This window comes from Aphidius gifuensis, linkage group LG2, assembly GCF_014905175.1.
Source record: "Aphidius gifuensis isolate YNYX2018 linkage group LG2, ASM1490517v1, whole genome shotgun sequence".
Classification (NCBI taxonomy): domain Eukaryota; kingdom Metazoa; phylum Arthropoda; class Insecta; order Hymenoptera; family Braconidae; genus Aphidius; species Aphidius gifuensis.
Window position 1 is genome coordinate 18,167,368 of NC_057789.1, and position 22,483 is coordinate 18,189,850.

At 29.7% G+C, this 22,483-nt stretch overlaps 1 protein-coding gene across 1 annotated transcript; it reads right to left on the reverse strand.

Annotated features, from left to right (window-relative positions):
- Positions 1 to 587: 587 nt before the first annotated feature.
- LOC122850443 lies at positions 588 to 21,179 on the reverse strand. Its single transcript, XM_044149593.1, has 4 exons — positions 21,046 to 21,179; positions 20,852 to 20,989; positions 20,646 to 20,745; positions 588 to 674 (listed from the first exon to the last, which is right to left on the reverse strand). Exons 1-4 carry the CDS (start codon positions 21,177 to 21,179, stop codon positions 588 to 590), a joined length of 459 nt encoding a protein of 152 aa, XP_044005528.1.
- Positions 21,180 to 22,483: the final 1,304 nt, after the last annotated feature.

Genomic DNA, 22,483 nt, shown 5'->3' on the forward strand with positions numbered 1-22,483 from the left:
CAGGTCTGATATCATTTATTGTGCGAGTCATCAAAACCTAACCATTTTACATATAATTTATTACCACGTTTTTTCACTACTTTTTTGATTAAAGAAATGTCGGGATTTTTGGACTTTTGTCAATTCTTTTTCATAGAATCCTCCTTCTATTGGATGATCTTCATAATCTTATAAGCTTATAAGTCACTGGATCCGTATTTTTTACTTGATTGTGAAAATTTCTGTTGTAAAGTTTGGTGTATATCCTTTCTCAAAAACATTTTCGTATTTACTAATTCAAACGTTATCACCAACTTTAAATTTATTTATAATATTTCGATTTACTTTGAAATTTTTATAAACATTTTTCAGTAGATGCTTTTCATGTGTCTTATTTATATCTATTGGTTTTATTTTTATTGTTCTGTGTTTTGAGGTATTATAATTTTCAAGCAGACTCGATAAAATTCCTAACTACTTGTTAAGTCCTTGATAAGTAAATTTTTCCCACATTTTATTTTTCAGAGTTCTATTGTAACGTTCAACAATTGATGCTTTAAGATTGCTGTATATTGAGTACACATTTATTCTTTTCCTTGGTCAACATGTTAATTTTTTGGAATACGTTCTTCATCATGTACAGATTTCATTGCTGCTGTAACATCTTCTCCAGTTTTTGATTTTATTGGTATAGCCTATGCAAATTTAGAAAATACATCAATAATTGTGAGCAAATATTTATAGTTTCGATAAACAGATGTATAAGCTTGCATTTCAACTAGCTTGCCAAGTTTCATCCAATCCTCTAATATCAACATGACGGCGAGTATAATTTCTCCGAGCGGGGCTGTGTAGCTCATGAGCAACTACTGCTTTTTTATGATCCATTTGAACGATTTTTAAGTGTTCTGATACGATTATCTAAGATTGTTAGTTTATTTATTATTTTAATTTCTAAATTGCCAATTTCAGTGCTCAATGTGTTGAGTGATTTTTCAAAATTTAGTTTTTGCATCTCTAATTTCAGTGCTTCATTGAGTAATTTTTCAAAAGTTCGTTTGAAATTCTCAAACGCTCTATTCGATGAAGTTAATCTGGACTCCAATGTCTGAATGGATTCTATATTCTGGAGTGAAAGACTTTGTGTTGTTTCAAATTCAAGACGATAATTATTAATAAATTCTTGAAATTGAGTCTGAAGTAAATTGCTACCGGATCAGCAACATTACACAATCGTTTATCATTTATATCATAATGTCCATCTGATGTTCGTTTGAAACCATCACCTGGAGGACCTCGAACACTTTGTAATGTAACTTTTATTTTTTGATATTCGTCCAAAAATATCTATACTCATCTTGACAGCTGATGAGCAACTGAGCTTAAACGTCATATGCATATAAATTAATAGATAATGCCAGCTTCTCTCAGTTCTTCAATTATGGAAACGATTTCATTAGTATGGTTCGGATTACCGGCTGCTTGGGAAGCCAATAATAATCGAAGACGATCAATAAGTTCATTTGGATTATTCTAATGAACGTAATCACTATTTTATATATAAGCGATAATAAAATTATCATCATGCAACTTTATGATTGGGAGAAGATGTTTGATCAAGTGACATAACATTTTATCAAGAATCCTCATCAAACTTATCAAATCGTGATCCGCAAAACATCATTATCATCATCATCTTCCTCTTTTGTTTGTTCTTCTTTCTTTTGTCAAGTTCATTCTTTACTTCGTTTTTTATATCACTTGTTGTTGTTTTTTGATTCACTAATTTTTCCAAAGGTTTAAATATCACTTGCATATTTTTCCGAAGCGTCTTGATTCGTTTTTAACATTTTATGTTTACGGCATATTGCATCGCTAGCTTTTGTAATCTGATACAGATTACAAAATTTTACACGATTTTTCTTTATCTAACATTTTACTCGTCATGTTGATGCTCTCACACTTACTACATAACTATTTTCATTTCAGAAGTTCTTCTAAATTTATAGTAACAAAAGTCAACAGTCATATCCTTTCCGATATCGGCCATTGTTGATTTCATTATCCTTGTCGGCAACAACGAATCCATGTTTATCACTATCCCAACAAGCTAGACATAAATTTTGAAATTGAGTATATAACATGTGATGTATTGAAGGACGGCGGAGGTTCTTTGACAAGTCAAGTCAATTTAAGTCGAATCAAGTCTTGGCAAGTCAAAAAATGTTTGAACGATTTTTTTTTTTTTTTTTTTTTTTTTTTTTTTGTGACTCACGTGATCATTATAAATATGTTTTAAATTCATTTCATCTCATCGAAAAAGTACAAGAAAATTTGCATTATCTCGTACTAAATGTTTTGGTATACTTGCATAAGTTTGAGAAAGATAAAAACATTCAACATTTTGATGACGACCATACCAAAGAAAGCCCGGATATTGTCTTGTTTTTCACACGTAACATCATGGAAAATCATTAATGAATTTGGATGAGCAGCTTGAGGTTCAATTACATTTTAATTTTCATTAAATGGATAATAGCCGATACATTTCGTTGATTCAAGTAATTTGTCTAAGGACTGATATTTTGGTTGATTTAAAGATTTTGAATAAACATATACATTTTCAAATCGTAGCCCATTTGGATGAGTAATTATAGCTAGGAGGGCATGTGTTTTACCACAATTAGATGGACCACAAAAAATTCCTTGCACACAGGTAAAAGCTTCCCATGTCGTTTTTTAATTTTAGTGTTCCGTAGGACTTTTCGTGTGACTTTTTGTTATTTCGCGATAAAGATGAAAGTTATGGATCGAATTGGCAATCATCGTATTTATTTTCAATTTTTGGCCTTTATTAGTTGTGCCATTTTTCTACAGGGCCCAATTTCAAATATTGACTGATCGGATCCGGCAATGATTCAATCGATGACGCTTCCTCTGTAGACTCTCCGATTTATTTTTTTTTTTATTGAACAACAGAAATGAACAACATTAGAAAATAAAACAAAACAAGAAAATAGTCATTTATTCTACAACAAAATGAAAAAACAAATCGAACAACAAAAAAAAAAATGAAAAATCCTACAGAACACTTAGTGTGCACCTTGGGGACTTGACTATATTTTTTTTTTATTTGAACTTTGTTGAACAACATTATCAAAATTAACTACTGGCAACTTAACATTCTGCTTCGCAAAATCGATGTTCACGACTGAATATTTTTCTATGAATACCAGGCTTTTTTTAGCTTTGATTTCATTTATCACAACACTATGCTTGTGCACAGACGTCGGAAAAAAAGAGGTAAAGGTCTCATAGATACTTTAATCAATAAACTGCCAATTGAACTTCACGTTCCGGACCAGGTACTAAATTATCGGAAAGGTTAGCTCGAGGTGATCCTGGTATAAATCTATTAGACGCTGCATAAACAGCACGATATTGCTTATTCTGAAAATCGAGATAATATCAGCGTCAGAAATCAAGCCGATAGAGACCTTGTTGAGAGAGCTTGGAAACGTGTGCTTGCAAAAGATTCTTCCATAGGTGAAAAAGCAGCTGCTTGGGGTACAGCTAACACAATGAAAGCAAAAGCAAAATTAGGTATGGGTCTTAAGAAAATCAAGAAATAGAAGTCAAAATTATTCAGAAAAATTATAAATGCATCGAGAGAATTTATTATATCAGGCAAAGACCCAATTAAATGTGCACACGATGCTGTTAAAAAAGCAGGAGGGCGAGGAAAAATACGGATGCCACGTATTCTACCATTGCCATCGTAAATAGGCGGTTTTTCACCATTTGTCGTTTGGCAGCACTAGCACCATTTATTGCTTTCGTTATACTAGCAGCACCCCCACTTAATGCTCCAACAGCACTTAAACCAGCAAAAACTGCCACTTTTTGGAAGATTATTAGGATTTTCACCTCAAGGAACCTAATGTGACTCATAAATCTGATTTACCAGTGACAATATTGAAAGTTAATGCTCTACGTGTTGAATGTAATATGCATGTCATATGTTAAATGTACAGGTGCATATTTAAATAATCAACAAGTTCATGAACTTTTTCCTGGTGTTCCACCTGGATATAAGATTATAGAAGTGCCGTCACATATAATTTATCCACCAGTCGCCGTCCGAGCAATACACCATCTTCAGCTGAAAATTGTTGATCAAGACGGAGATTTAATGAATTTTCGAGGAGAAGTCATAACAATAAGACTACACGTAAAGAGTATAAAATAATGGGTATTGTCTTTCAAAAGAAAATAGTTGGCAGCATAAAGAAATTAACATGCCAAAAACCCATCAGTCGTCATCAGACAGTCAGGAAGCTAACACGTCAAAACGTTCAATTTCTCAAAAGCCTTGGTCTCCAATAAAGTAAGAGTAAAATTGTGTTGTCTTTTTTGTTTTATACCATGGAAGAAATCTTGAACATTCAAAAATCGATTGTTTTTGATACTCATTAATAACATATTTGTTACGAGTTTGTTGAAGAGTTGCTTCCACTACCACTTGGATGTGAAAGGCCATGTATTGAGTTGAAAATTTGTTTTCGTAAATTCCCTGGTACATAAGGTCGGATATGTCCAGTTGAAATATCACAATAAATTGTTTGGTTCGTATCGTACCAATTGCAGTTTTAAGGAGTTATTTCCTTCGAGAATGTTTTCAAGTTCAGAGTTGAAAAAAACCAGAAACTTGAGCTGTTTGTCATTAAGACGAGATAATGCATCTGCAACTATGTTTTCATCACCAGCTATATCCATAATTTCAGTTGTAAATTGAGCGATGTCTCAATTGTCTTGGTGATGCTTTTTCAGGCTTCTGTTTAAAAGCTTTGTAACCAGCTTCCACTATGAATTGACGAGAATCCAGTATAGTGCTTGATAGCTTCATAGATTGCCAACAATTCTCGGTCATACACATTGTAATTTTTCTCAGTCTTAGACAGTTTCCGAGAGAAAAATCCGAGTGGTTCCTATTTCTTTGTTGTTCAAGTGTTGCTCCAACAGCTACGTCAGATGCGTCAGTTATTAAAGCAAGTAGTAGATTCATACTGGGGTGAGTTAATATTGTTGCTTCTGATAAACTTCTCTTGCAGTCGTGAAATGCTTTTATAAAAATATGTCCAAGATACTTTTCTTTTGTCATTTTTCTTGATGTTTGTTAAAAAGTCATTAAGAGTCATTGAAGTTGTGCTGCATGCGGAATACAACGACGATAATAATTTATCAGTCCCAAGAATTTGCGAAGTTCACAAAATGGTCTCTGGTAACTTGTATTCATTGATAGCTGACACCCGATCGTCTGGAGGTCGACAACCATTTTTATTTACCTTATATCCCAGGAATAGTACTGTTTGAGCAAATTGACACTTGTTGACGTTAAGTTGTATTGTCTCAAACGTGACAATATTTGGAGATGCTCTGGTGTTTCTGATGCAATTCCTGGTCACAGTGAGCAAAGTCAAGATCTCTGAAAATGGATCCCATATGTTGTTGAAATGTTTGACTTGCATTACAAAAGTCCAAACGGCATGTGTCTACATTCCAGTAGATCTATTAGTGTGCTGACAGCAGTTTTTTGTATTCCTCTTTAGCCATTGGAATTCGATGATATGCACGAACTAAATCAATTGTTGTAATCTTTTTGATTGTTTAGATGCTCTGCAAAGTCATGTATATGTGGAATTGTATATCGGTCAGGTACTGTTTGTGCATTCAGTCTGCGATAATCCACAGGGACGCCATCCTCCAGATTTCTTAATTACCCTGTGAATTGGACTCGAATAAAAGTTCTGGATGGACGACAAATACCTTGTTCCACGACGGGGACGATCTGACACTGGATGACCAGTAGTTTCTATATGATGAGCTACTGACGAGTTGACAGATGCTTCTCGTTTTACAGGTAAGATTGTGATATCAATATATTCTTTAAAAAGATTAGTGATATCGACAATTTCGTTGTTAAAAGAACTGATAGTAGTGATACCAAATTCTGTTGTTCTTTTAGCTACACCATCTGTAGATTTTTTTCCACCATTTTTACACCATAAAATAATTTTTTTTTTCCTACTATCGAGTATTTCTCAAATTAGACCAGGTTTAAAATTCTAAAATTTTTCCCATATCATCTCGAGGTAAAAACAAGTCACCCATAAAAATTTGAGAATGGGCCGAGAATAATTACTACTTTTTTTATAACTGATTAAAAAAAAATTTTTTTACGAATTTTAAAAATAGAAAAATTTAATAATGGTTTCTTGTAGAGAAATTAAAAATAAAAATAAATGATATCTTGATGAATTTTGTTTTTCCCTATATTCAAGGATGGAAAGATAGGAAAACTGCGATGATTAAAATTCAATTTTTAAAGCTTCTACCCTCGAAATATGGAAAGAACCAAAATTTGCCCAGATATCATTTATTTTTATTTTTTTTTTCTCTACAAGAAACCATTATTAGATTATTCTAAAATTAGATTATTTTAAAATTGGTAAAAAAATTTGTTTTTAATCAGTTATTGACGTTTAATCAGTCATGACGTTTTATTTGAATTATAGAATAAGGTATCACATGTTTTGGTGGCAGCGAAAAAAAAAAAGGATTTCTCAAAAGAGTGGTAACAAGAAAAAGTGAACTATTATCGAAAAAAAAGAAGAAAAAAAAAAAATTTTGGTAACGAATTTGTTCCCGGTTGAAAATTGAAAATTTTCAAAACTTCGGCGAAAGTCTTTGTGGTCCCTACAGCTCTAAAATCAAATATTTAATAGATTTATTAAATTTTATATTACTAGTGTTGTTGACGGCTGCAAGCGGCCGTTTTCGTTGATCAACTGTCAATGATATGACAAAAAACAATTAATGAAATTTTTTATACAAAAAAAAAAGAGATTCAAAATAATTTGGCGTAAGACTTAGTAAATTTTAACTCGGTTAAAAATGATCATATGCAGATGCATGCTTTTGCATTGAATATTTTCGATTGTTTTCCTGAATTTTTTTTGAAAAAAAGGCACTACTAAAATTTGTACTACTAAAATCAGAATTTGATCCTAAATAACAATAACAAATTGTAAATTTAAATTCTGGAGTAAACTATTTTTTTTTAAATAATCTTGAAGTACGAATACTGCTTTGATTGATTCAAATGAGCTCACGACTTTCTTTCTAAGAATAAATAACAAAACTATTCACCATTATTTATTATCCAAGGTGCCAAGCAATTGTTAATGAACATTTTCGTCAAACAATTTTTTTCATTATTTTCCACTCAAGGACAAAATCTGTTATTATTAATACAAATTAAAACGACTTTTCTTCTAAGAATATAAACTTGACATTTGATAATATTTTTTTTCGAGGTGCCATGTAATTGTAAATAAACAATTGCATGACACCTCCAAAAAATAATCCTTTACAAATAATTATTTTCTTATATTTGAAGAAAAAAATGTGGGCTTATAATAGCAGAGTGGGAAAAAGATATAGTCAAGTCCCCCAAGGTGCACCCTGAGTGTTCCGTAGGATTTTTTATTTTTTTTTTTGTTGTTTGATTTGTTTTTTCATTTTGTTGTAAAATAAATGACTTTTTTTTTCGTTTTGTTTTATTTTCTAATGGTGTTCATTTCTGTTGTTTAATAAAAAAAAATAAACGACCGAAAAATTTCAAAAAAATAACGTAAAGTCTACAGATGAAGAGATTGGGCCCTATCGAAAAATGGAAATATTAAATCTAATAAGGCCCAAAAATTAAAAATAAATACGATGATTGCTTTTGGAAAAAAAAAACATGAATTTCATTTAACATCAACTAATTCGGTTCGGCGGTTCAAAAAATTTCTTGCAAAAACAAATTCTGACACTACATTTTGTTTAATAAAAAAAAAAATAAACGACCAAAAAACTTCAAAAAAATATCGTAGAGTCTACAGATGAAACGTCGTCGATTGAATCATTGCCGGATCCGATCCGTCAATATTTGAAATTAAGCCCTGTAGAAAAATGGCACTATCACAACTGATAAGGGGCAAAAATTGAAAATAAATACGATGATTGCTTTTGGGAAAAAAAATGGAACCTAATGGGCTTCATAGAAGCCAATTCGATTCATAACTTTTATTTTTATCGCGAAATAACAAAAAGTCACACGAAAAGTGAAAACATAAGTGTCCTACGGAACACTAATTTTCATTATTTTTCACTCAAGGACAAAATCTGTTATTATTAATACAAATTAACCTACGACTTTTCTTCTAAGAATAAAAACGAATCATTTGATAATATTTTTTTTTGAGATGCCATGTAATTGTTAATAAACAATTATTAATAATTATTTTCTTATATTTGAAGAAAAAAACGTGGGCAAAGTGGGAAAAAATTATAAAAAATTGTTTATTAATGTTTGCAAGTCACCTCAAACAGCTGTTAATATTTATTCATAAATATTGTTAATTTCAATAATTTTATTTTTCATTTTTGAAAAGAAAGTCGTGAGCTTCTAAACCAATAAATACAGATTGTAGGAATCATACTTCAATAATGATTTGAAAAAAAAAATTGGTTACTACAAAATTTTAGTTAACAAATTAAAAAAACGTTGTTATTGTTGATTATGTACAAATTTCGATTTCTTTAATACAGTAAAAATATAAAATTAAACAAATTAATATTTAAAAATGATTTTTTTTTTTTTTTGTGAGTGTGTGAGTATGTAAATGACGACCAATGAAATGACTGGTCAATTTATTAACACAACAATAACACAACAAAATTTAAAGTGTCAAACCTCAATATTTTTTTTTTTTTCAAATTATGTTGTTACATAAATACCGATTTTACCGATCGAGCGAGCAAGGTAAAGAAGGTTTGCAGTTATTACGACGCGAGTCGTTCTAAAAAAATATAAAAAACCGAATTAACAATCTAGGCATTGAAAAACTTTTGAACAAATCAACGTAGAAAAATTTTATAAAGCTCAAAAAATTCTTAATTAAATTTCTGAGAGCCACACTGTTTACGAACAAACCGTTAAAGTCAATCCTTTATGGTTATTTTTCCATGATAAGATAGATGCTGCATAGTACTTATTGTTATAATTAATTGTTAATAACTTATTAATTTGGGCTCGGTGCGATTTTTATCAAGAGAGTGTGGTTCTCGCTATTCGAAAAACTAACAATTTGAGACTAAATTGAAGTTTTTAAGTTCAATTTTTCAAGAGTTATACGAAATCTAAAAAAACGTTAAATTAGTTTTTTCGTTAATTAACAAATATCTAACAATCGTAAATTGTTATTTTTCAATTAAATAGATTTTTCAATTTTAAGTATTCTGGCAAAAAATCGCATCCATGATTTGTTTTTAGTTTTCTTAACAATTCGTCTTAAAAATTTATCAACAATCTTCTTTTGTTAATAATAAATTAATAAAAAATTGCGAAAACTTCTATCATAGATATTATAGAATTTCTGAAAATTATTTTTGGAAAACTCTACGTAAAGATGTAGACAATTATGTTAAAAACCGCATGTTTGACCGCATTTGTCAAAGAAATAAGGTCAACCGACATCCTACTAGAATAGAGCCTATGATTATAACTGATATTCCAAAAAATTTCAATGATAAAATTGCAATGGATATTTGTAGACCGTTTCCTCTAACAAATCAAGGTTACAAATATGTCCTTACATTACAAGATTGTTTAACTAAATATTTTGTTAGTATTCCAATATACTTTACACAGCTACCGTCATAGACAACTTTTTAAATTATTATATGAGTTACTTCGGAGTACCTCGTAATATATTAACTGACAGAGGAACGAACCCTACAAGTGATCTAATGAAAAATTTTTAAAAATCACTTGGTTTTAAACATATAACAACAACAAGCTTCCATCGATCCTCAAAGCAATTGCAGTTTAGAAAGAAGTCTTGAAAGATTATTTACGCCATTTTTCGAATGAAAATGCGGACAATTGGGACACGAAGATTCATCTAGCCAATCTGTACTGTAACACATCGAAACATATTCCAGCTGAACGAAGATTAATAAAACGTTGATAGAAAGCAAAATGCGTAAAAGTAAAAAAAGAGCTAAAGAACAATATGATAGAATGACGAATCCACAAGATTTGTTTGGCTACGTACAGGATGTGTTTCAAATAAGAAAACAAATGCGTTAAATTTACCATTCGAAGGACCATATCAGATAATTAAAAAAACATCTGGAACTAATTATTAAATACAAACAAAAAAAAAAGATAGTCAAGTTTCCCAAGGTGCACCCTAAGTGTTCCGTAGGATTTTTTATTTTTTTTCTTGCTGTTAACAAAAATATTGTAAAAAAACAGTTTGTAACACTGCATATCGTTGAATAAAAAAAAAATAAAACGACCGAAAAATTTGAAAAAAATATCGTAGAGTCTGCAGATAAAGCGTCGTCATTTAAAACATTGCCGGAATTGATCGGTCAATATTTAGAAATGGGCCATGTCCAAAAATGGGCATATTAAATCTAATAAGGCTCAAAAAGTTTGAAAAAATATCATGTCTGTTTTTGGAAAAAAAAAAAACCTAAATTTGTTTTAACATCGACTAATTCGGTTCAGCGGTTTGAAAAATATTGTAAAAAAACGGTTTGTGACACTACATATCGTTGTAAAAAAAAAAAAATAAACGACCGAAAAATTTGAAAAAAATATCGTAGAGTCTACAGATGAACGTCGTCGATTAAAACATTGCTGAAATTGATCGGTCAATATTTGGAATTGGGCCATGTCCAACAACGGGCGTATTAAATCTATCAAGGCCTCAAAATTGGAAATAAATATGACGATTGCTTTTGGCTAAAAAAAATAAAGAAAATGAGCATCTCACAAGTCAATTCGATTCAGGTCTTCACGTTTTATCTCGAAATAACAAAAAGTCACAGAAAAGCGAAAACATAAGTGTCACAGGCACTCTTTTTATAGTAAAAAATGTTCTACAATGTTTTCGAATATTCTCAAATATTACGTCGGATTTTTCCATAATCTGGATTATTCTCGGAATCTTGATAATTATTTTGAAAGATATCGATAAATTGAAAATTCTTGATTTTTCAGATAAATCTGCTTTGAACTTTTTCGATTTCTCCAGAACATCTTTTTGATCTGAACAGATCTTTTTTCATCTTTCCAGAAAATTTTTAATTTCTACTGAACAAATCTTGTGCTATATAAAGCCTGAGAGAGATTCAGTTTCATATTGTTTTTGATAATGCGAGTATCTAAAAAAAACTAGAAATGGGTTCTGAACAGTGTCTCAAATTTATTCAAATTATGGAGCAAGCATTTGCAATAATTCGAACAACAGAACAAATTGAAAATTGGTTAAAATTTAAAGTAAAAAATATTCGGCTCTCGAATAAAGAAAGGTGAGAAGGTGATTCAAACAGCGATTTCTAAACTTAGATCATTAAGTGAAAAATTTAAAAGACAAATACGTCTTTCATAAAAGATGAAAGATGAAAAACGTGCTGGAATAAAGTGAATGATAAAGTGATGATTGATAAAGTCTTTAGACATCTTTCTTTATAAAATGATTCTATTAACCCACACCACTACACAGCACTGTACACAACTGTACACAACAAAAAATAATAAATTATTTCATTAACGTATGTAAAAAGTTCTATTATAATTAAACTATTGGATGAGAAAATAATAGTACAGCTTAAATGATGACTATTTTTACAAATTGGTCAATGAGTTCGTCTGGAATATATGAAAGTATGCCAATATGGAGAATAATGTCAACTAGGTTTCCCAGATTAATTTCATGCGTTTCACATAATGGAAAATGATAAGAGAAAGATGTTTGTGATATTGAGTGATGTTAAGATATTTGTGTGATTGTTATCTCGTAATTACTGTATTTGTTATTTCATTTTTGCAAGCTATAAATCGATCTATCTTTTTTCCTGGCACTTTATGATGTTTCTTCAAACCTGTCAAAACCCTTCTCCTCAACATATCATGTAATGGTCTACTATCGCATTTTTTTATTATTATTTTTCAAGATTTTTCAAATAAAATATACCCAATTATTATTCGTTAGTTGTGACCAATAAATATTAATAAAATCGTGAGATTGCATAGCATGTTGACATTTCTTTTATAAGATTGCAAGATTGTTCTGGACTCATCGCAAGTATCCATCGCATAATTTTGTTAGTGTTCCGTAGGACACTTATGTTTTCACTTTTCGTGTGACTTTTTGTTATTTCGCGATAAAAATAAAAGTTATGAATCGAATTGGCTTCTATGAAGCCCATTAGGTCCCATGTTTTTCCCAAAAGCAATGATCATATTTATTTTAAATCTTTGGCCCTTATCAGATGTGATAGTGCCATTTTTCGACAGTACCCAATTTCAAATATTGACGGACCGGATCCGGCAATGATTCAATCGACGACGCTTCATCTGTAGACTCTACGATATTTTTTCAAAGTTCTTTGGTCGTTTATTTTTTCTTTTATTAAACAAAATGTAGTGTCATCATCATGTTTATTTTTAATTTTTGGGCCTTATCAGATGTAATAGTGCCATTTTTCGACAGTACCCAATTTCAAATATTGACGGATCGGATCCGGCTATTGCCAATAGAATTATTATTCAATTATTATTCAATTGCTATTGAATTATTATTCAATCGACGACGCTTCATCTGTATACTCTACGATATTTTTTTGAAGTTCTTTGGTCGTTTATTTTTTCTTTCATTAAACAACAGAAATAAACAACATTAAAATGAAAAAACAAATCAAACAACAAAGAAAAAAAAAAAAATTCTACGGATACCTTAGGGTACACCTTGGGGGACTTGACTATATTTTTTTTTTTTTTTGAAGGAAAAAGGTTGATTGTTTTATAGAATCAATACAAAAATAAAATTTTATTATCTCCACGATAATAATAAAGTATACTTCAATAAATTCGTCAAGAGTTGAAGTTGAATAGAGGTTAGTTTTGTGTCGTGTATATCGGGTTAACTCCGACGTTCTTCTATGAGTCAATTCATTTTTTTTTAAATAGTATTGTCATATATCATGTCTTTTTCTGGAAAAAAAAAAACCTAAATTTGTTTTAACATCGACTAATTCGGTTTAGCGGTTCAAAAAATATTGTAAAAAAACAGTTTGTGCCACTACATATCGTCGAATAAAAAAAAAAAAAACAACCGAAAAATTTCAATTTTCTTTTTGCAATTTATAATTCATCCATTTTTCTTTACTGTTTTTCCCAATGGCACGTGCACTAATGAAATAATTAATTGGAATAATTTTCATTAGTGCACGTGCTTATACACTGATCTTTTTATTTTAGTTTTCTATTAACTTAACTTAAATTTATTCTTCCTCATTCATTCATTTTTCAATTAATTAATAGAAAAAGAAATAATAAGACCGAGAAATCTTGAATTTGTTTTATAATCGACTAATTCGGTTTAGCGGTTCAAAAAATATTGTAAAAAAACAGTTTGGGACACTACATATCGTTGAATAAAAAAAAAAATAAACGACCGAAAAATTTGAAAAAAATATCGTAGAGTCTACGGATTAAGCGTCGTCGATTAAAACATTGCCGGAATTAATCGGTCAATATTTGAAATTGGGCCCTGTTGAAAAAAGAAAATATTAAATCTAAAACCCAAAATTGAAAATAAAAGAGACGATTGCTTTTGGGCAAAACAATTAAATAAAATGAGCATCTCAGAAGCCAATTAGAACTTCAGAACTTTACATTTTATCTCGAAATAACAAAAAGTCACTTCTGCGCTTATCTGCAGTCTCCTTCTGTGAAGTGATCTCTCGGGCCCTATATCAAGATTCCTCTCGGTCTTATTATTTCTTTTTCTATTAATTAATTGAAAAATAAATGAATGAGGAAGAATAAATTTAAGTTAAGTTAATAGAAAACTAAAATAAAAAGATCAGTGTATAAGCACGTGCACTAATGAAAATTATTTCAATTAATTATTTCATTAGTGCACGTACCATTGGGAAAAACAGTAAAGAAAAATGGATGAATTATAAATTGCAAAAAGAAAATTGAATAGAAAATTAAAAAGAAAAAAAAAATATGTACTTACTTCGTTTACTAAATTCAATAAATACTTGGACGTGGAACCATGATTAGAAGTTAAACGAAAAGATTGAATTTAAGAATAAGGTTGCAGGCAAGGATGCTGGTTGAAACGAAAAAAAATTTTTCGAAAGAAAATCAGGTGGATTGAGAATTTTTCCACTCGAGAGAACAAAAGTTTTTTTTGAAAAAAAAAACCAGAAACTGTAATATAGCACCATTTTTTCGTTTTATCCAATAAGAAAATTCGATGGTGTTGCTCGAGGTGGATCTAGTGGAAAATGTTTGCATTATGAAAAAAAAAAAAAATTGATAAAATATAATTTTATATTTTTTTGGTGTTCCGTAGGACACGTATGTTTTCGCTTTTCTGTGACTTTTTGTTATTTTGAGAGTCCTGAATCGAAATGGCTTGTGAGATGATCATTTTCTTTATTTTTTTTGGCCAAAAGCAATGATCATATTTATTTCCAATTTTAGGGCCTTATTGGATTTAATATGCCCATTTTTGGACATGGCCCAATTCCAAATATTGACGGATCAATTCCGGTAATGAGACGACGCTTCATCTGTAGACTCTACGATATTTTTTTTTAATTTTTCCGTCGTTTATTTTTTTTTTTATTCAACGATATGTAGTGTCACTAATTGTTTTTTCGCGATATCTTTTGAACCGCTGAACCGAATTAGTTGATGTTGAAACAAATTTAGGTTTTTTTTTTTTTCCAAAAACAGACATGATATTTTTTTTTATACTTTTTGGGCCTTATTAGAATTAATATGCCCATTTTTGGACATGGCCCAATTCCAAATATTGACCGATCAATTCCGGCAATGTTTTACTCGAGGACGCTTCATCTGTAGACTCTGAGATATTTTTTTCAAATTTTTCGGTTGTTTTTTTTTTTTATTCAACGATATGTAGTGTCACAAACTGTTTTTTTACAATATTTTTTGAACCGCTAAACCGAATTAGTCGATGTTGAAACAAATTTAGGTTTTTTTTTTTTCCAAAAACAGATATGATATTTTTTTTTACTTTTTGGGCCTTATTAGATTTAATATTCCCATTTTTGGACATGGCCCAATTCCAAATATTGACCAATCAAGTCCGGCAATGTTTTAATCGACGACGCTTCATCTGTAGACTCTAAGATATTTTTTTCAAATTTTTCGGTCGTTTATTTTTCGAAAAAAAAATTTAAAGTTTGTCTTCAGCGATTCTCAAGAGTGTTTATTGTATTTTTTTCTTATATAAAAAGGTGAGTTTAAATTTTAAGTTTTTATAACAATATTTTTCATCATTTGAGTTCGAATATGCAGAAAAACTTGTTTACATTTTTTAAAATTATTTCATTATATTTTGATCTTTTTTGTTTTTTGTTTATTTTACAGATAAATTTTTTGTTCAATAATATTTAAAATTGATAGACTAGATTCACCTGAAAAAAAAATTCTCTCGAGCATATGCTCAGCTTAAAGAAAATCCGAACGCTTTGGAACATTTCTGAAATTCAAGATTACATAAGACGTTTCAATAGATCATTGGGTGGTCTCACAGGATCCAGAAAGAAAACGACTGGTGCAACAGTTCCATTGTTGACTACTTAGAAATGTAAATTAGAGCATTTGCAAAAAAAAGGCCGTATATTTGATGAGTCTACAATACACCAAACCATGCTGATGCAAGAATCGAACGGAGTGACTTAGAAAGTTCTTTTAAAAACCGAATGTGAACTGAGATGATTATTAATATTGTTACGTGACAGGTTTAATTTTATTTTTTTATAATAAAATAAACAAGTCAGTAGACAATATTTTAAAGTCCTCTATTTAGTTATTCCCAACCGGGTAACAGGATAAGAGGTAAATGTGCGTAGTTTATTTTTAAAGATGTTAGAGGTGAATTTAAAAAAGGTTTTTAAGGCGTTGTCAATCTAGATGGTCGACCTTGTAGATGGAAAATGTCTTGATGATAATCACTTGATAATAAAAATGGCGTAAATGTTAATTAATTTAACAACACAAATTAAAGTAAAACTATTTATTTATTGTATAAATTACATGATTTAAAATATATGCCGAAAGAAAGGTAGATGTTACCTTTATAATTAACTAATTCACGAGAGCAATTGTTTCCGAAAATACGTAGGTTTTTATAGAACTCGTAACAATAATATTTTGTGGTAGGAAAATCCAATAATTATAAACGGTTCTCATAATAATCAGCAATTAATTATTGCTGACTTTATTTAGCTTTGGTTCAACGGACTCACAATATTGTATGTTTCAGCAAAATGAAAAGAAAAGAATTTATTAATTTGACAAAATGTTGAAATTTTAATTTATATTTGAAATATTGAATTACATTGTGAAAATCGTAATTGCAAAAGCGAGTACGTCACAATATATTACATAAAAATTTAGATTCATTTCTTGAAGATGCAAAAGCGATGTTGACTTATGACGCATCAGTAAAGTGAAAAGATTTTAGTGAGGGGGCGCTATAATTTTTTTATTTAACATGCGTTTGTGACTCCAAAACGTCGCCCGGTATTGCGATTAAAAAACAACCTGAAAAAATGGATTGACGCATAGAAAGACGTCGAAGTTAACTTGATGAAACTTAGAAAAAATAAGAAGCCTTGTGGTAGACCGTTTCAAGGCGTTTGCCCGGAAAGCAAAAGACCCGGGTTCGATTCCGAACTTCATTACTTTTTCTAAGTTTCTGGTTTTTTTTTTTTTTTTTTTCTCAAGAATTAAGTTACTTTAACAAATTGAAAATTACAAGCCAAAATTGTAACAAGAAGAAATAGAAATTGAGACAAAATATTTTAGTCATGGATGTATGGAAATATTGCAATTATCAAATCTTGATGTATTCTTGATGTATTCATATCTTGAATATCAAATTTATCAAATAACTTCGGGATACTTCAGGCTGATCTAGGAGAGAAAAAAATCCGTGGTTCAGGCTGGATTTTGCATGAAATTTTACATTTGGAAATAAATATATTCGACTATGTACTTTAACGTGGTGGTTCATCAACTTTTATTGAAAAAGATTATAAAAGAAAATCAGTTGTAAAAGTTTTGAATTATAAAGATTCACTCATATAAAGATATTGCTTTATTTGGAGTGTGTTAGCTGCCATGCACATCTAAACAGGGTCACCTCATATAAAAAATACAAGAATGATTTAAATATAGATGGAATAACATTTCCAATGAGTTGGTATTAAATCAAAAAATTCAAAAAAAATAAGAATTTGAAAATGAATGTATTGGATTGTTCGATCATTTAAGTATTAATGATGTATCTATCTGAATCAGCAGATGAAGAAGGAGATGATGGAAGAAGATAGGATGGTGAAGATTATGATGAATATTATTTTAATAATATTACAAATAAAAGAAAACTTGGTGAAGAATTCTCAAACAATCACTTTGCCTACATTAAAAATTTATCTAGGTTAATTAGTGCCCAAGTTTCAGCATATAATGGTAAAAAATTTATATGTGATCGTTGTTTATTATATTTCCATTCTCAAAAATCAATCAACTCTCACAATTCGCCATGTAGAGAGAAAAACCAATATGCAATGGTGATGCCAACAAAAAAAAACAATTTTTTAAACTTTAAAAATTACAAATACCAGCTTTATGCTGACCTGGAAAGTATATTAGAAAAAGTGACAGATAATTCTAATAATTCGTTGAGAAAAACAATTAAACAAAAACATATTCCAAACAGTGTAGCATATTATGTTAAATGTTCTTATGTATAAACGCTCTCTAAATTTAAATTAAAAACAGACAAAAATTACATTAAATTAATTGTAGCGAGATAGAAATATTTGATGTCTCCCACCACACTGACATGTCATGTGACGTAGTCAGTGAGGTGTTTTAGCCACCACGCCAAACGGTGTGTCCGAACTATATTTATAAAGTTGTATTGGTGATGTGGCTATGCCACCTCACAACCAGTAATATATATATATTGTGTCTTGTTGAATTATCATGTTAAATAGTCTACTTGTTAAATAAATTGTTTTATTATTTTTAAATATTAAAAATAAATTTCGTGTCTTTGTTTGAAATTATTATTTGAAATTAAATTAAATGTAAAATAGTAAAGTGAGGAAAAGTGAGCTGTAGTCACAGAATGAATGAATTTATTAAAGAACATGTCACACACAATGTTGATAATATACTAGAAAATATCGAACCGATGATTTTTACTTTTGATGAAGATTTTTTGCAATTTTTTAATGCAACAAAGTGACATATATGTAAAAATATGTTTACAGCGGAAAAAATTGAGGCACGTGATCACTGTCATCTCAGTGGGGTGTATAAGGGGGCCGTTTATGTTGCGTATCATAATTACTCTAATTAATTTTTATAAATTTTTCAAATATTTCAATTTTTCTCCGATTTTTTTTTTATTTTTTAAATTATTTATTTGAAAATAAAAATTTATTATTTTAAATGCAACCTTAATTATCAGACATCTTGCATAATAGCTGCGGTGTTTCATGGTCTCAGTAATTATGATAGCCATTTCATAATTAAAGTATTGAAAAAACAATTTCCAGGTGATATTGATCTTTCGGTTTCAAATAAAGAAAGTTACATAAGCTTCACTAAACGTGTTCCTACTAATTCCTACAAATTCATGGCTAGCTCAATAAGTACACTAGCAAATGAATTAGACGATAATGATAAAAATATAAATCGTAGTTATTGTGCAAATTTCGAAGAATTTAGATTAATAACAAAAAAATGTATTTCAAATGGTGTATATCCATAGGATTATATCGATTGTTGGGAAAAATTCAGTGAAGAACAATTGCCCTTAAAACTTGATTTATCTTAACTTAATGAAGAGCATGAGAGTGATGATGATTATGCTCATGCTTGCAATGTATGGAGAGTATTTAAATTCAAAAATCTGGGAGAATACTCACATTAATATTTCCGTACAGATATGTTCTTCTTTTAGCATATATATTTAAAAATTTTAGATATTTTTGTCTGAAAACCTATGACTTAGCTCATTATAACACTCTCCCAGGGTTGAGTTTTAACGCAATGCTAAAATATACAGAGATTGAGTTGGAATCATTAATAGATGCTGATAAATTATCGTTTATTGAGGGGGTTATATCACAATGTTCACATCGTCATGTCATTGCAAACGATAAGTATATGAAAGAATACAATCCTAATATTAGAGATTTATAATTAATGTACTTTGATGTTAACAATTTATATGATTATGCAATGGCAGGTAATTTTCAGTGGGTTGAGAACTTAGATATAACTTCATTACAATCTATTGGGGATGATGCTGAGTGGGGCTATATTTCGAAAACAGATTGGGACTATCCAGTAGAGCTTAATGATGAATTTTTGGCACCAGAACGACAGATACACTCAAAGAATAATTAAATTAGTATCAAGATATGGTGGTCGAGGTGGAGCAAGAGCTTTGAAAAGCTATCAAAAATGTGAGCTATCAAAACCTAATTTTCACTTTATGTCCGAAAGTTGAAATGTCCATTTTATAATTATATAAAAAAGGAATTGAAAGATAATATTAATTTTGTATATATGGATACTGATAGTGCATTTTTCGAGATTTCTACAGCAGATATCTATGAGTTAATTCGTAAAGAATGTAATAATTTTGATGCATCTGATAACCCTCTAAATAATCGATATAACATTCCCCAAAAAAAATAAAAAAGTACCATAATAATGAAGGATGAATGCAATGGGAAAATCATGAAGGAATTTGTTGGGTTATGTTCGGAAGCATATTCATCTCTAGTTGAAGATGAGACTTGTATCAATAATGTAAAACTTCATAAAAAAGCTAACTTCATAAAAAAAGGAGTAAAAAAATCATCGATGAAAACGATTACTTTTGAAGACTATAAAAATTGTGTTGAAAATCATGTTCAAATATCTAGAAAACAAAATTTAATCCGCTCTGGAAATCATCAACTTTATACAATTACCACAGAAAAAATAGCTTTAAGTTGGAATGATGATAAAAAAGAACTTATTGAAGGTAAAAATTATACTCCGCCTTGGGGTTATGCAAACGAACTTAGAAATAAAATTAAATGAATAAAACAATGTAATATGATTGAAATAAGAAAGATTTTATTTATTGAATTAAGTTTTTATTTATTTATTTATTTACTACAAAGCTGTCTGATCCAGCCACTGGTTGTGTGAATTATCAAATCCCAGATATTTCACATATATTTTATTTCCTTTCTTTTTAATAATTTTCTCGATTGAATAGACGTCAGGATGTTACTGGAGATGTGTTATTTATTTTTATAATTTCAGATATTTCCGTTGTCCAATTGGGTTTATAATTTTTCTCAAGGACATGTCTATATTCACTTATTCTAACATGATCATTTAATTTTAATTTATTTTTCTGATAATATTGATTGAAATTTTTAAATACAGAATGCTTTAAAATTTTTATATTGTCACCAACAACTTTTGCTGGTGCCATTTTGATTGTACGATGTTTTGTATTATTATATTGTTCAATTAATTTTGGTAATATTTTAACCCATTTATAAGTACCTTGTAACCTGAATTCAAAGTACAATTATTTAAATCTATTAAATCTCTCAACTATTGATGCTTTCATATGGGTGAAAGTTGAATACATTCACATGAACATTATATTTTTCTAACATCGCTTGAAAAATGGAATTATAAAATTCTGTTTCTTGATCCACATGTAGATTTTTAAAAACTCGTCCTTTCTTAAATATTAAATCCATTGCAGCTGATACTTCTCTTCCAGTTTTGCTTTTGAGTTCAACAGCCCAACTGAACTTTGAAAAAATATCAATAATAATCAAGATATATTTATATCCAGAATTTACAGATGATCAATCATGTCAACAAGATCAGCTTGCCAAGTTTCATCCTTATCTCGAATATCAACTTTACGTCTTGGAAAATTTCGGCGAGCCGGTGCATGAAGCTTTCGTACTACGTTTCTCATAAATTCAGTCATGTTTCATTGACATCCGTATAATGACTGAATTTCAACTAATGTTAATGTATAATGTTTGCATCTCTTAGTTCTTCAATGACATGATTGACATGATTCCATTATCGTGACTTGGATTGCCAGCTGTTCGTGAAGCAACTAGCAATCCTAAACGATCAACAAGCTCATTCGGATTATCCCAATAAACATAATTAACTTTAGATTGATTTTTGCTTTAAATTATCATATTTGTTGGTAGTAAACCAGAACCATGATGTTGTGTACTCTTCATGTGAGGCAATATGAATGTAATACACTTTTGTGATGCTGAATTTTTCACTGTATTTTTAGAATTATGATATCTTAAATGTGCATTTGTGTTGAGAAGAATTTGAGCATAATTTTTTTCATCAATTTGAGTGACTTTGGTTTTTTCTGGGGATTTCATAAATAATAATTCCAGTAGTCCTTGGGTTATTTCATACGTTTCATCAGCAACAATCATATTATTATTTTCGAATAGTAATTCAGCATTTCCAATTTTATATTCTCCACTGTTTTTTCTTTTAACCCCATAATAAAGATTATAAAAAATAATCTTATGGGATAAATCCCATTGTAAAGTATCTATTTTATTTAAATATTGAGTTGTTAAGACCTGTTTCATCAGCCTCTTGCTCTATCAGTTGCAGATCTTCAATAGTATCATACAAAGCCTCTGTTTCCTCATCAGAACTGAGATTTTGTTCTGTGCTTATATTTCCAGAATTACTCGAATGCGTTCTATCAGAAATGATACTGTCTTCTTCTCTCTCAGAATCATATGTGTTGTCTTTACTAATTTTGCTTTTTTTATTGTTTATTATCGGTGTTATTTTAGCAGCTATATTCTCAAGTGGGCCGATGACTGGTTTTAAGTACTCGTTAGCAGTTTCAGATATGCTTTCTTTCCCTAATTTTAATGATTGATGCTTCTTCTTTATTACGTCTCTAACTTTTTCTATTTCTTCAAGAAATTTTGCTTCTTTTGACAGTGGTTCCTTCTTGAGACAGGATTTAAACATGAACTAATATTTTTTTAACAAATTGTATCGTTATTTATATTTATAAAACAATCAAAATTTTTTCTGTATCTTCCATCATTTATATTGCGATCTTTGTCAATACATAGGAAACAATATTTCTCTTCCCAACACTTGATACATATCCGAAGAAATTTATTATACTCCATATCAATATTTGCATGATCCTGCCAAATATGTTTGAGATTTAGCTGATCACAAGGGAACACAACTAAGAAATTAATATTATCGCGAATCAAATGCTTT

Bases quoted from the DNA above. Each gene is read 5' to 3' on its own strand.
- LOC122850443 (XM_044149593.1), bottom strand. From the start codon at position 21,179: ATGACTGAATTTATGAGAAACGTAGTACGAAAGCTTCATGCACCGGCT. The intron at 20,746-20,851 runs GTTAGAAAAATA...CTTTGAATTCAG, and splicing joins AATTCCATTTTTCAAGCGAT to GTTACAAGGTACTTATAAAT. The intron at 675-20,645 runs GTTGGTGACAAT...AAATTTGCATAG, and splicing joins AAATGGCACCAGCAAAAGTT to GCTATACCAATAAAATCAAA.